At 38.7% G+C, this 15,987-nt stretch overlaps 1 protein-coding gene across 10 annotated transcripts in view; it reads left to right on the top strand.

The window, feature by feature from the left end:
- The window catches only part of AOPEP (aminopeptidase O (putative)), a 199,733-nt gene that overhangs the window by 16,463 nt on the left and 167,283 nt on the right, over positions 1-15,987 (top strand). For all 10 annotated transcript variants that reach the window (XR_011091064.1, XM_068666251.1, XM_068666252.1 and 7 more), the window contains one exon: positions 5,649-5,815. Coding sequence is in view for 9 of the 10 variants with exons in the window: in XM_068666251.1 (XP_068522352.1) it covers positions 5,649-5,815 (167 nt within the window). In the remaining variant the exon portion in view is untranslated. The remainder of the gene's footprint in view (positions 1-5,648; positions 5,816-15,987) is intronic.

The raw sequence follows: 15,987 nt of genomic DNA on the forward strand, positions 1-15,987 counted from the left end.
CACTGCAAAATGTTATGCTTTCTTTAGAGACAGTTCATGCCAGTTTAACACAAACACACGATATTTTATGAATCAATAATGAAGCAGGAAAAGATGGCTTGGCATGGGTCAGGAAGTCTGATAGTTGCTGTTAGATAGTCTCAAGCTGTTTTAATTTCTGCCTTTTGTAGAGTATTTGAGAAATTAGTACCTATCAGAAAATAAGTTTTTATGTCACAGTCGTTAGAATCCTTCTCGCTGCATTTTCTAAAATCAATTTCTGTACATGATGAACACATAAATATAGTGGTAAACCTCATTCTACAAAATGTGGTCATATTTTTATTTTCTTTTCTAAAATAAAACCCATTTTCAATATATGGGAGAAGTACTATTAAATTTTATTCTCATAGGGGAATTCTATAAATTGTTCCAAAGTATGTGTGCTTTTTTAGGTAAAAGTCAAATCATTTCCCAAAGGAGCCTATAATCTGTGGTTCCAACCTCAAAGAAAGCAAAGTAAAATGAACAACAAAGCACAAGCATTGTGTGGCCACTTCAATGCATTTCCTCTAATTTAGCTCTAGTTCAAGTGTTTGGAAATTTACCCTATGTGCTAACCATTTTATGAAGACTTGCATTTTATTTATTTTAAACTATGTTTGAATTATAATTCACAAAGTAATCTGTTATGACAAAGCTTTGTGAGGTGCGTTTAGGCATATCGTATGCAAAGCTGATGTAAACCCATCAGGGTACGCTTCTGTTTTCAGTGAAGGCAGGAGCTGAACACACAGAATTTCAGCATTTCCCTGTCTGTTCTTTGATACTAAAAAATATTTTGATGATCAAGAGTGGAAGTGCTACTTAGGCCTTGGACAAGATTTTTTGTAATAAAAACTTCTCTGTGCCTTTATGCAGAAGTATTAATAAAAGGACAAAACAGAAATAGTGAATAACATGGGTAAGCATGTGTAGATGCTCCAAATATACATTTGGAGAGATTCTTGTCTCTCCAAAATCTGAAATTATAGGCAGTGTGTCAGTTCTTAAAATCGGCAGGTAATTTTTAATAATGATCAATAACATTATTATTAAAACGGGAATAATAATAATAAAAAAATGTGTGGTATATTATGTGTAACATACTTACCATGAAAAAAAAAAAAAAAAAGAGAGAAAACAGTTCTGTTTCAAAGCTTTTCAATTGTTTATTAGCATAATGCAGCATCCGGGTTTCAAACTAAGAAGGTAATGTTGCAATTTTAACAAAAATTATACTTGTGTTTGAAGTATTCTCACTTTTATATTTATTAAATATAGAAATGTTTTAAAATAAAAACCTACTTTTGGCACCATACTAATGTATATGCCCTTGCAGTATGTATAAAACATATTTAATTACTGGGAAGGAAAAACTTGGTGTCAGCCCATCAAGGTGCTGCAGCAGGTTTGCCTAACTCTTAGGAGTATGTGGCAGTGTTGCATCAGCAGTGCTGCCATGCTGGAGACAGAATCCCACAGTAATATTTTAGCAAATAAGGGTTCTTATTGATGATCATGAGGTAAAGCATTTAATTTGGTACTTTTCTTTGGTACTGTAGTCAATCAGACTTTCTTATGTATTATGTTGAATACAGTAAGGAATAAATAAAAACTGTCTAAAAATATACATAGCACCTTTGAAGAGAAAAATATGCCCTGTATTAACCTTGTCGTCCTTGCTTTCTACTGATTACTGTACCAAAAGATACAACTTTTCAACAGGAGATTTTGCAAAGTACATCTAGATATATCTAGATATATCCTTGATATATCTGATGCAGACCACAAGTTAGTTGGCACAGGTCCAAGAAATTTGCACTGAAAGGTTGGTTTAGAAATTTAGCCATCCAGCTGTTGGAAAAGCAGAATCACAGTACCAGAGGTTGCTGGAAACGTCTGTGGAATCCCTCATCTCATAAGCATATTTGCTACTTTTAAACTGGAGAACAGTTTGTAAAAGGCATGGATAGTTGCTGACTGGTGTTTTGTTCAACAGAAAAATGAAAACAAGAATGCCTGGTCTGTTGGAGTCTGGTGACAATCACTGGCAACTCACAACTGTGTAAAGAGATAAGTTGATATGATTTAGGTGGCGGGAAGCCCTGCTGCTTCATGGAAATGACATCGTGTCATTTAGAATAAGAAACAGACGCAAGCAGCAGTGGTTTTACAGGGAGTAGCCTTAAAATTGCTAGAGGCTGCCACCTTACTTGCAGACAACTTCTGAAGAAATAGGTGTCCCTTTCTCCAAATACAACAAGTGCACAGGTTTGCTGAGCTGGACATTTTCCTTGAGAAAGCTTCAAACAGACAATAACCAGAGCATGTTGAGATGGCTGAGCCTTTGAATGTGGTTCAGGTGTTTTAAGGTGCCTCAGAGAATACCTAAGGATTCCTGTTCAGAGAACAGAGTATTAGTGCTGCTATTAGCTTGTAGTAGCTTAATTTGGTATTAAACACATATTCCTACATGGGAAAGGGAGATCTGCCAAGAGCTGGTTTGAGCTGGTTATGTTATGTTATGACAACATACAGAATACTGATGAGTTAGAGTTGAAGGAATCAATTTTTCCTCAGAAACCTTGCCTCTGGGAGATTACTGCACAACGCAGAGCCCCATGTCTCATCATGGGGCAGAACCAAAGAATATCACAATTACTGCTTGATTTCTCCATTGGTCTGGATTGTCAGTCACAGGGAATTACTAGTCATAAAGTTTGCTGGATGAGTGACCTGTGACCTGCTTTGTTTTGTGGATGCTAGTCTTTCCATTGTAACAGCTAATCAGACAAACAGCCTGAGTTCTCTGCTTAGCTTATTTGTGCTGTATTTGATTTCCTTATCTCTTCCAACCAGTAGTGGCAAAGATTATGGTTGGCATAACAACATGCTACCTAAGTGCATGATTTGAATGTTTCCAGACCACAAAAACTAAAAGAAGAAAGGTGGAGAGAATAGAGAAAAAAAAAAAAAAAAAAAAGACTAAAAAAAAAGAGGAACTGTGAAGTTTCTTACTAGTAGTGGTAACAATAAATCAGGAAAAAGCAAAGTTTGTATCTATTGATGGAAACAGTCCGAAACTGGTTATTTGTCCCTGATATTCTTTGATGTACCTTGGCTAGCTAGTAATTTTTCTTCAGTATCAGATGGAAGGAAATCCGTATCAGGATAAGAATTTTTTTTCTGATACTCTTTTTGCTGGAATTGTGCTGCCTAGCCTAGAACAGAGAAAACTGCCAGCTGCAATGGGCATCCTAAAGTAACACTCTGGTGTTACCAATGTTGTTACATTATTACTGTAAATGAAGTATAAAAAAAAAGCAAAGTAAAACAAGATTCCTCAGGAGAAACAATAAAATCTGTGGAGGTATGTTTTAGGGTGAGAAGAAAATAGATTAAGAAAATTCCAGTGAAGGAAGAAAAGATAATTCTCCATAATCATCAGTTCATCTTATAAAACTTCCTCTCCAAAGCAGAACAGCAGACTGTTCGGTGTTAGCTGACATCTCAGTTGATGGCATACTATCAATCAGCAAGTCTCCAGGCGCTCTAGCCATGAATATATGAATGTCTAATTAGAAGCTGATGTAATCACTGTTCTGATAGTTTCCTCACAAAATTCAGAATGCTTTTGTATGTTTCATTGCTGTTTTCTTAGCAGACTTTGACATTTTGAATAAATTTTCATTTTAAGTAATGAAGATAATAAGTACCTCTGGACAAAAATAATATTTTCCATAGATGGGAAGTGGAAAGGACAGTTTTGAAAACAAATCAGGTATTTGACCAGTCTCTCCACCATTCTAACTCAGTTTCTCCTTGGGCCCTATAGGGACTTGTGACCTGCCTATGCGTCTCTTTCAGCCCTAAAATATTTAAGGAAAAAGGTTATTTATGTAATACATTATTATTATTATGTTATGTAAACTGACTAAGAGGCTTGAAACTAAGTTTGTAGGTCCAGTGGCCACTAAGTGACCATTCACTCATTTCCCTTTTCCCACCCCTAAAACTCTGTTAATTTGTAAAACATTATGGTCTGCAGGTTAAAATGCTCTCTGAGAATGAGGTAATATTAATAGTATAAATAACATCTGTTCTGTGTTGCTTGTGTTGTATTTGACTCTGGGTTCCCAGTCTCCCAACACTGAAATAATATATATTTAAAAATTGAGCTTTATTCAGTATTTTTCTGAATTCTGATAACTGATATGCTCTTACCTGTGTGAGGCTTGGGCACTTAGAATGTTAATATTGATCATTCTTTTTTTTATTTCTACATACATCTGTTCATTCTGTTTTTTTACAATGTGATGATATATGACATACATGCTTGTTTACAGCCCAAAATATCTCATCCCCTTCTCTGCACTGTGAGTTTTAACCTCTGCTAGCATTTAAGCACAGCATTACAACATTCTGTTCGGTGTTGTTCTGCCAGCCCCTTTTCCAAGTTGTAACATTTTCCTCTGTAATTTCTTCAGGTTGAAATCATAGGAACTGACTCACTTGCTCTTGGTCTCACAGTTGTGAGACAGACAGTATGCCTGTTACAAATCTAATGTAAAACACATCAATGTACACTGCCTTTAAATATGTTGTGTTTGCTGTGGGTTAAGAGCACACATACAGAAACTTGAAGCAACTGAGTTGGCATGTGTTAATTAGGCTATAGAAACTTGGTTGTACCATGGACAACTCTGGATCCAATAGCACAGGTAACCCTTAGAAAAGGAAGAGAAAAAAAAAGCTGTAGAAGTAATATTTTCATATTCTTTCCTTCTGTGTGGTTGAGACTTGGCTTTAGGGAAGGAATTATTTGAATGGAGGTATTATCTGGGGAGAAGTAAAGAAGATGCTCAGATCTTAGCCATTGCAAAATAGAAATATTGTTGAGATAGCAAAGAGGCAACAGATGAAGAGGGTGCAACAGTGAGAAGGCTGGAGAAACTGCAGAAAGATCAATACCACAATGAAGATCACTATATGGAAAAATTGAGAGAAGCTGAGGCTGATATGAAAGAAATACATCCTTTTCATTACCTGTGCTGTGGTTGGAACCCTGCAAGGCAGCTGACTTAGCATGCATTTCCTTAATTACAATAAGAAATGTAAAAATGTCCAGTTTTATGGAGGCCGTGACTGCATGAGGCTCAGTGCTAGATCTATTGCTCTAAGTCTGGACAAGCCACCAGGTTGTACAGAGAGATGGGATTAATGGTAATGAAAGCACTAGTGTGATGACAACAGTGTGTCACAGATGCTGGTGAAGACTACAATGGCATCTGTAGAAGATACTCAAGAAAATTCCTTGGTCTTGCGGTTCCAGTGTAGAGCTATTGTATGAGGCTGGAAAATATTTCCTCATGTGGAAGAGGGAAATACTTAGAGTTATTCTTTTGTTGTATGGGCAAAAATTACTGTAGTAATTTTGCTTTCCTTCATTCTCTCTTAAACGGCTTAGATGAGAATTTGGTTGGTTCATGTCATACTGTTTTGATATCTACATAGCTGAGAAGGTTAAATGTAAAAGCAGTACAACAATATGTTTCATTTTTGACAGAAAACTTAATTCAGTCTTCCTTATTGTAACTCTAACTTCAATCTCTATTCCTTCAATTTAGGCCATGCGTTTATACGATGGGATCACCAATAAACAACAGAGCTCTTTTCCCTTGCCAAGAACCACCCATTGCCTTGTCAACGTGGCAAGCATCAGTCCGAACAGCTGCAAGCTTTGTTGTTTTAATGAGTGGTGAAAACTCAGCAGAACCAGTCCAGCTTCAAGAAGGTGAAATATATTTTCTACAGCAAAGTAGTTTCAGTTATTTCATAATTAGAGATACAGTTTAGTGAATGCATGATTTTTGAAAGGATGTAAAAACACATAAACCATGTCTGTCTGTAATCTCCATGTCATTCTGTGGAAATTACCTGTGCCAAGAATTCAAGGATTCTTTTACTTTTTCCAGACCTAGATTTCAGTTGTTGTAAACTGACTGTTTTCAATCTCTCTGTAGTTGAACATTTGGCAGATAAAGTACCATATCAGGCTCTTGACCACTTCAAGCCTTAGTAATTAATTAAACTTTATGTTTTAGTTTTTCAGTCCGATTGTAGCGCGGTGTGGCAGTGATTAGGATCTGTCATTGTGTCATGTCTGTTTTCTGAAAAATGTTGAATGAATGAAGAATATTAGTTCATATATACCTGATATCTGATCAGTTCTCATGTACCTGATATCTGGTCTTCTTCTCTCATTTTGTCTTGTCTCATCTCTTCTTGTCTCTCCTTTTTTTCCCCTTCTCTCATTGAAAGGTCATACCATGTGTGCAAGCAAGCAAGCAAGCATTTTTCTTCTGTATTGGTAGATTCTTCATTCTTTAACTCTCTGTCTGCACAGAGGAGGAAGTTTTTATGGTAGCGATACACATAACAAGAAGTGTGCCTTGCTCCCATTAGTTTTGAGACTCTTTGGGAAATACGGTCAGTATTTTCTAGTGTCAGTTGTTCTGTTGTCAGGCCTTTAAATATGTAGCCTGATTTATGGAAGTGGCACTCTTTGGTGTTAAGTGAAAAGTTAGGATAGTCATGCATCTTAATAATATTAGTAGTTAGAATCACCTTTCCTTAGTTAGGCCTCGTTTAAGTACAGTTGGTCCAATGCTAGCCCCAGAAGATAGGTCATAGTTTCTTCTTTACTTTAACTCACTTTCCCCCAGCACATGTAGTAACAGGTATGCAGACAGCACCGCTGCTGTTTGTAATCAACATTCACCAGTGCATAAAGCCCAGCTCTGTGGTCAGACTGTGGGCAGGAGAAGAGAGCTTAGTTCTGACACACAGAAATGGAGGTAAATTAAATGTGAGCATTCTGTGGGATGAATCTAACACCCAGACAGTGGTTATGTACACTGATTTTTAGAGGGCAATGCCAATAGATATGCAGCATGGCATCCGTCTCAAAATGGAAGTAAATCTTGACATTTGTCTAAGCTTTATTCAGAATTATGTTTTATTTAGGGAAAATTAAATCCCTAAATAAACGTATACACTTCCATTTGTAATGGAGAAAGGTGCTGTTACCAGTTAATGGTCCTGCTTATATTTGGATAAGGCCTACCATTCCACAGGCATGTACTGTAATTGTAAATAGAAGAAATAAGGTTTATAGACCTTGTATCTCACTCGTTCTGATAAAATAAGCTCTTAAAACTCAAGGAAGGTCTTCCTCCAGTTGAACTATTTCAAAGTGTTGGTTTTGAAGTAATTGAAGATCTTAATATTTACAATCCTAAGGAAGGTAGGGGAGGATTGGAAAACACACAACAATTGGGGCCGGTTTTGTTTAATATTTCAGTGATCTTGATGAGGGGATCAAGTGCACTCTCAGTAAATGCATGGACAGTACCAAGTTGAGTGGAGATGTTGATCTGCTTGAGTGTAGGAAAGCTCAGCAGAGGGATCTGGATAGGCTGTATCGATGGACCTTGTCCAAATACATGATAGTCAGTGAGGAAAAGTGCAAGGTGCTGCACTTGGCTTGTATGAGAAATAGTGTGGCCAGCTGGACTAGGGAAGTCATCATCCCCTTATACTTGGCTCTTGTGAGGCCGCACCTTGAGTACCATGTTTTGTTTTGGTCCCTTCACTAAAAGAAAGATACTGAATCACAGAATCACAGAATCACAGAATTACAGAATTGTAGGGGTTGGAAGGAACCTCCAGAGATCATTGGATCCAACCCCCCTGCCAAAGCAGGTTCCCTAGAGCAAATTGCACAGGTAGCCATCCAGACGGTTCTTGAATATGTCCAGAGGAGACTCCACAACATCCCTGGGCAGCCTGTTCCAGTACTCCATCACTCTCCCCGTGAAGAAGTTCTTTCTCATATTGGTTTAGAACTTCCTGTGCTACATTTTGTGGCTATTGCCCCTTGTCCTGTCCCCACAAACTACTGAAAAGAGGTTGGCCATATCCCTTTGTCTCCCACACTTCAGGTATTTATAAACATAGATAAGATCCTTGAGTTGCTCAAGGATGTGCAGAGAAGAGTGTACAGAGAAGAACTAGAGTTTTCTAGTCAGAAAACAAGAGTTTTGAGGAGTGGCTGAGGGAACCGAGGCTGTTTAGTCAGGAGAAAAAGAGGCTGGGAAGGATACCTCCATCACTGTCTATGACTATCTGAAAGGAGGTTGTAGTGAGGAGGCTGTTAGTCTCTTTTCTCAGGTGACAAGTGGGAGGAAATGAGGAAATGCTCTCAGGTTGCACCAGGAGAGGTTTAAATTGAATATCAGGAATAATTTCTTCACAGTGAGGGCAGTAGACATTAGAATAGGCTGCCCAGGGAAGTGGTGGAGTTGCCATCTCTGGAGGTGTTTAAGAGATGTGTGGATGTGGTGCTTAGGGATATGGTTTAATGGTGCACTTACTAGGGCTAGTTTGTTGATTGGACTTGATGATTGCATGGGTCTTTTCCAACCTAAATAATTTTATTAATCTAAAAGGCATGTTAGTCTCACGTCTCACCTCCCTTTCTGCAGAGTCTTTAGAAGTATCATGTTATTAAGTGGTACTAAAGATTTTTTTTTGTGAATCCCTGAAAAAATATACAGCAGCATGACAACCATGTGTTTTTTTTTTTTCTAAATATTGACAACATGTAAGCAGGTTCCAAGCTTGCAACACTTACAGCAAGATAATACTTTACATTATATACCTGTCCTGAAAGTTAACAACTCCTTTTTATTATTTTTTTATTTTTTGTTTGTTTCTGGTTTGAGGAATTGTTTGCTCAGTTGTATTCTTTCACAATTTCAAATATTAGTCAAAGTTTAAGAATTTTTTTTAGCTACTGCTATGATGAACAGACTTCTTGTGTAATCCTTCATAGCTTATGTGATAAAATAAATTTGTCTCTCAAGACTTGCAGAATGGGGCTGATGCCTATATTTAGATATGGCCAAAATTTTCTTTAAATGAGAAAGATGCTAAGGTGTTTGGATACTGAAAAGGAGCTTAAGCATACTTCTGATGTACATAATTTTTCTTCTTTTTGGACAAAACAAATGTAGAATTTAGTGAAGTTTTCTGCAAAGGTTTTCATTCTCTGAAAAGATTGTTTAAAAGTGGCTCATCGAAAATATTAGAATTTGGTGTTTCAGTGAAGAAAGTCTTTCTTCTATTCCCCTTTAGAAAGGCATGTTTACTCTTTAGGGACCAAAAAAGGAATGAAAGTTTCCTTGATTTCAGAGCCATCATTTGCATTAAATTATCTGGTTATTTTTGGCCATATGTGAAGCCTGTTTCAAGCCTTGTCTCTGCTCTTGAAATATGGAAAACTGCCACGATGAGCTTCTCAGTTCATTTAGGCAGTAATACTTTCCTGACTTGGCATCAAGAAAACAAGAGTGCTCTAGATTTAAGACTAGGAGAACAGCTCTGCCATTATTGTTTAATTAATTTTATTGACACTCACACCTTGCTAATGAGTTGTTGCCTGTCCCTTAGTGGTGGCTGCATGGTTTGAAATATTAACAGGAAAAAGGATGCTTATGTGACTTTATAGAAATAGAAACCTGGGAAAGATTTTCAGGCAATATAAATAGGTATAGGTAAGTTAAAATCAATATTCTCTTAGACCAATTAGGTAGTTGAAAAGTCTGTATTGTGACAGAATGATTTCCTCATTAACATTGTTTCATCACTAGTTTAAAGAACCCATTAAAAATTTATAGTGGAATTAAGAGTAAAAGTAATACTGGGGAAAAACATTTTTAAAATGCTGTTGATGGAGTGTTGAGAATGTTGAGAATGACATCAGGGTACCATATCATTAATGACAGTATTGCGGCTTAGTCACCCAAGGCCAGCCTTGTCACCCTGTGGAGAATAGATGGGGTTTTTGTTCAAACCCTTCTAGTAGTTGCAATGGGTCAGTTTATATTGGTAATTCATGTGTCTGCCTAAAGATATGTTTATTTTTTTTCATTTTTTTTTTCATGAGGCTAACGTGGTGTATATCTTTTACTAAGATCTCTGTGAAAGCAAGAAATAGCGTAAGAAGTCTTTAATGGAAAGGCCAGCAGAGAGGAAATGACTCATTTTAGCTTCACAGTGCTAATGATGTGCTGAGTGAAAAGTGTGTAGTGAACAGGGAAGAACCAAATGCAGCATTAAAGCTGTCTCCTTTAGTAGACATGTAACAATAGCAAACTTTTGTACTAAACTTTACTGAAAAACAGCAGATGCACCTACTCTATTTCTGTCCTTTCCCTCTCTCTAGGATAGCATTCCCCAGTGTGCGGAAGACTCTACTTTTGGATCTACTTTTGTGGTGCACACAAAGCTCTTCGCTTATCCTGATTATGGTGTTGCGATACAAACAAGATTTATTTATTTATTTATTTTTTAAAGGTACTAAACGTTGTGCTCCAGTACCTCTCAAAGACTCAGTAATTGATGACAACCTCATCATCTATCATCTGGGTGTGTATATACAGATAAAAATGGCAAATGCCTGTTAGAGAGCTGTTTGGAATTGTTAAAAGGTACAGAAGAAGTACTGAGGAAAGAAAAGAAAGGACTAATATTCTGAAAAATGATGTAAAAACAAAAACAAAGTTCAAGTGTTAATCTGGCTAAATTCTTATTGAATTCAGGAATCCAGATTTACTAGTTTCTTTAGTAATACTTTTGGAAGTTAAAAAGATAAAAATGGCCTGTGCTGTTAAATGGCCTGTCCCACATATGTTGTCATTATGCAGTTATGTGAGGCATATGAAATCTATCCAACTTACATTTTTTTTTACATTTATAATACACACCTTAAAGCCTTTCAGAGTGCCTTCAATGGAAATTATTTTTCCCTAGATTATTTATGTACAGTATGCTATTTCTGTGCTGCATATTTAAAAAATTACATATAACTGGCAGAACACCAAAATATATTCTTTAAAATGCAGTTTCTTGGAAAGAATAAGCATTTTGGCAAGCAGTTGTGAATGAATTTATTCTGAACAGAGCTAAAAGTTAGCTTAATACTTTTTTCCTTTAAGAAATGTATTTGTAACAAGCATGCAGGCAGACGAGAACAAGCAAGGTTTATACCTATATGCATTTAAACAGAGATCTGCATTCTGATTCATGGAGCTACATCTCTTGATGCACGGATGCTTTGATCCCACACTGGGGCTAGATTAGGCTAGACTAATCTCATGGAGTAGTCAGATTCCTCCTTTGCTGTTTGTAGTTTTTGGAAGTAGTGTATCCTAGAATCACAGAATCATTAAGGTTGGAAGAGACCTCCAAGATCATCTGGTCCAACCATTGCCCTACTACCACTATCACCCAGTAAATCATGTCCCTAAGCACCACGTCCAAGCTTTCCGTGAACACCCCCAGGGACGGTGACACCACTGGGCAACTGGGCAACCTGTTCCAATCTGTGACTGCTCTTTCTGAGATGAAATGTCTCCTAATTGCCAACCTAAATCTCCCCTGGTGCAACTTGAGGCAATTCCCTCTGGTCCTATCACTGGTTATCTGTGAGAACAGGCTGACCCCCAGCTCCCCACACCTTCCTTTCAGGTAGCTGTAGAGAGCAATAAGGTCTCCCCTGAGCCTCCTCTTCTCCAGACTAAACAACCCCGGTTCCCTCAGCCACTTCTCACAGGACTTGTGCTTCAGGCCCTTCACCAGCCCTTATCTGGACACGCTCCAGGGCCTCGATGTCCTTCTTGTACTGAGGGACCCAAAGCTGAACACAGCACTCGAGGTATGGCCTCACCAGAACCGAGTACGGGGGGATGATCACCTCCCTGATCTTGCTGGCCACACCACTCCTGATACAAGCCAGGGTGCCGTTGGCCTTCTTGGCCACCTGAACACACTGCCGGCTCGTGTCCAGGTGAGCATTAACCAACACCCCCAGATCCCTTTCCTCTGCACAGCTTTCCAGCCACTGTCCCCCAAGCCTGTGGTGTTCCATGGTGTTGTGACCAAAGTGCGGGACCTGGCACTTGGCCATGTCGAACCTCATCCCATTGGCCTCTGTCCATCGATCCAACCTGTCCAGGTTCCTCCTCAGGGCCTCCCTTCCCTCCAGAAGATGGACCCCTTCCCCGAACCTGGTGTACTCCTTGCATATGTCATTTTTGCATTGTCTCCTCTAAAACTACGGTTCTTTCTGTCATTTGAAATGAATCGAGGACACAGTTGCTTGAAAGATACTGATATGTCGCTTACTCAAGTAGAAGCGGTAACTATTCAAGTATGATCTAGAAGTGCTTCACAATACTATAGAAGTATATGATTGTATGTGCTTCACAATACTATAGAAGTATAGAAGTATATGAAGTATGTGCTTCACAATACTATAGAAGTATGATCTAGAAGTGCTTCATAATACTTAAGGAAGAATAAAATGTCAGAAAAATACTATTGATAATGTCCAAGGGAAAACGACTTACAGGGGATCACAGAATTACAGTGGAAGGGACCTCTGAAGATCGTCTAGTCCAACCCCCCTGCTGAGCAGGATCACCTAGAGCACATTGTGCAGGATGGCATCCAGGTGGGTTGTGAGTATCTCCAGAGAAGAAGACTCCACAGCTTTTCTGGGTGACCTGTTCAAATGCTCTGTCACCCTCACAGTGAAGTGCCCTCTCGTGTTCAGATGGAACTTCCCATGCTTCAGTTTGTGCCTGTTGCCTTTCATCCTCTTGCTGGGCACAACTGAAATGAGACTGGCTCCAGCCTCTTGACATCCCTCTCTCAGATACTTATAGACATTAATGAGATCTCCCCTTAGTCTTCTCTTTTCCAGGCTAAACAGGCTGTCCTTGTATGACAGCTACTTCAGTCCTCTAATCATCTTAGTAGCCCTCCTCTGGACTCACTCCAGTAGCTCCATGTCCCCCTTGTACTGGGGAGCCCAGAGCTGGACACAATGGTACAGGTGTGGCCTCGCCAGAGCTGAGCAGAGGGGGAGTATCACCTCCCTTGACCTGCTGGCAACACTCTTCCGAATGCAGCCCAGGATACTGTTGGCCTTCTTGGCCACAAGGGCAATATATTTATATATATTTTTATATATATATATATGTAGTGTATGTGTCATATAAACCATTTAGCTGTTGTATTTACTTTTCAATGCTTCTCAGTGTAACTTTTGTTCCATTACTGTAACACATACACTGTGCAAATATATTTAGTCAGAAGCACCTTAATGTTGATTTTGATTCATATTCAGGGGGTAGATATTCAACCATTAATTATGAAATCCAGTGGCTTGCTCTCTGTGTGATTACCTTCATATATTCCTCGAGTTTCTGTCTTGTGCAGACTTCAATGCCAGCTAGAAGATGTGTTCAGTTATTAGAAATACAGTGACAGAGAAGCCATCACCTGCAACATAGCTAGCAGCAACAGCTTTTATTTAGGCTCTTCTCAGTTTTCCCAAGGCAAAGAGTAAGAGTCTGGTACTCATGTTGATTGATCTCCAATGTATATCAGGAATTACAGCATGTGAGTTGACAGCTTGTCACATGCTTCACTGGAGCACCACGCTCATGAAGAAAGGCTGAGAGAGCTGGGGATGTTCAGACTTCAGAAGAGAAGGCTCCGGGGTGACCTCATTGTGACCTTTCATTACTTAAAGGGGACTTATAAAAAAGATAGAGAGCAACTCTTTGCTTGATGAGATAATGACAGGACAAGGGGGAATGGTTTAAAACTGAAAGAGGGGAGATTTAGATTAGAGTTTAGAAGGAACTTCTTCACTAAGAGGGTGGTGAGGCACTGACACAGGTTGTGCAGAGAGGTTGTGGATGCCCCGCCCTTGGCGGTGTTCAAGATCAGGTTGGAAGAGGCCCTGAGCAATGTGATCTAGTGGGTGGCATCCCTGCCTCTGGCAGAGGGGTTGGAACTTGATGATCTTTGAGGTCCCTTCCAACCCAAGCCATTTTGTGATTCCTTATGCTACTCATCCCTCTGTGTCAGTGCTGAAGTAATGCTCCAGCATGAACGTGAGAGTGCTGTATGAGAAGTTCTGGTTTTCAGATGAGATCAAAGATTTCTACAAGTTACAAGGGAAGCTGGAGGGTTCTTCACCCTCATGCCTCAGCCAGTTAGTAGTTTTGGGATAACTGCTTACTAAACTGCATTTTTACATACTAGTGCTTGTTGCAGGAAGCACTGCCGAAAGCACAACAGACACCAGTAGAGTCAGATCATTCCCCCTTTTATTGCCCGAATAGTCTAACTTTTATAGTGAACTTAACAGGGACGGACGGTGTTTCACACAAGATTATTGGTCAAAAGCACTCAGATAAACAACTACAAGAAAACAACCCCACCTGCAAGAAAACAATCCCCTTGTGATTAGCAGTCACGCAGACCTTGTCCTTGAAGCCAGCTACTGGTAACAATATTTTTCTATATTCCTCAATTGGGCGATGTGGGAACACTGTCATGGGAACTTCTCATAGTTGCCCGTAGCTTGGTTTGCTCAGCTACAGCAAGCCATGGGATTTTTGCTGTTTCAAAAAATCCCTCAACAAGTGCTAGCTCTTACTTTGTATATCAAATTCTGGGAGAGTGAGGTAGTTTTCTTTTTGCCTAGAGGTAGCTGAGTTGTGGTTTTTTTTTTTTAGTAAATCATGCAATTTGTTTTTACTTATTAGTATATTTTCCCCTAAAATAGTTTGCACCAACATAAACACCACAAAATACAGACAATTTAAATGATCCATCAGGCATTAACCAATACTGACTCTCAGATGTTTCTTCAGCTACGATGGACTTTGCAGGACTTGAACAATTTTCATGATTTGAAAGATAATGCATTAAAAATTCTAGTAAGTAATTACATGATCCATTATTATTTCAAATACAGAAATAAGTGGCCTTTAAGTTGTTCTTTTGAACAGTTATAAATAACTTATGGTTTCTTTCTCTTGTTAAATGTAGTCCTAAGTTTTGACTGTGATGTTTTCCAGTTTTACCTCCTTGAATAGGTGATTGTTGCTGAATGGTTTGCGTAACTGTGATACAATAGATTTGCTATGCAAAACTGGAAAAAAATCATTTTTGGAAAATGAAATATTACACCAAAAGTAACTATGTATAGGAATATAATTACTTTTAAATTAAGTTTGATTTTAAGGAGAGGAAATAAGCATTACAAATAAAAGGATTCGGGTGCTCTTCCTTTATTTTTCCCATTGACTAACCCTTGCCTAATCTCTTGTTCCCAGGGTGCCCTTGCTTAGGCAGAAAATGTGTTTGTTTGTTTTTTTTTGGTGGTACAAAATGCTATTATTTCTAGTAGAGAAAGGGTAGCCATCTTATTTTGATCTGCACTACTTTCTCATACCCTAGAGGTGGTGCTGTCTACAAGGAAGCCACTGGAAATTAGAGGGCAGGCATGAGAAATCGGAAAAGGAGCAGAGTGGAGCTTGTGATCCCGAGGCATAGTGGGGATATAGATAAAGGAAAACAAAACTAAACCACTGGTCTGAAGGAAGTTAACTAAAGGAATTAAAGTTATGGAAGAAAATGGGAAGTTGGGAGATAGCCATACCAGAGAGAGAAGACAGAAGATAAATGGGACTCTTATTTGAAACAGTACTTCATGGTAGCTTATGTAGAGAAGTGTTGCCTATATAAAGACCATTTAAGTCACTCATCAGTTAACACATTTTAGAGAGTGCTCCCTTGCATGGCTGCGTCAGGACCTCTCAACCAAACAAAAGTGCAAAATGGAAATGGATAGACAGGGGAAGCAGTGACCTACATACAGGGAATATTATAGGGATCCAGCCTGGTGGTGTAGGGATCAGGAGAGATGAGGCATAGCTGGAGTGAAGCCTGACTAGGGATGTGAAGAATAGCACAAAGACTTTCCACAGGTACACAAGACAGCAAAGGAAAACAAAAGAAATCATAACCCCTATGATAAGT

The sequence above is a fragment of the Anas acuta genome, chromosome Z, assembly GCF_963932015.1.
Source record: "Anas acuta chromosome Z, bAnaAcu1.1, whole genome shotgun sequence".
NCBI classification, from domain to species: domain Eukaryota; kingdom Metazoa; phylum Chordata; class Aves; order Anseriformes; family Anatidae; genus Anas; species Anas acuta.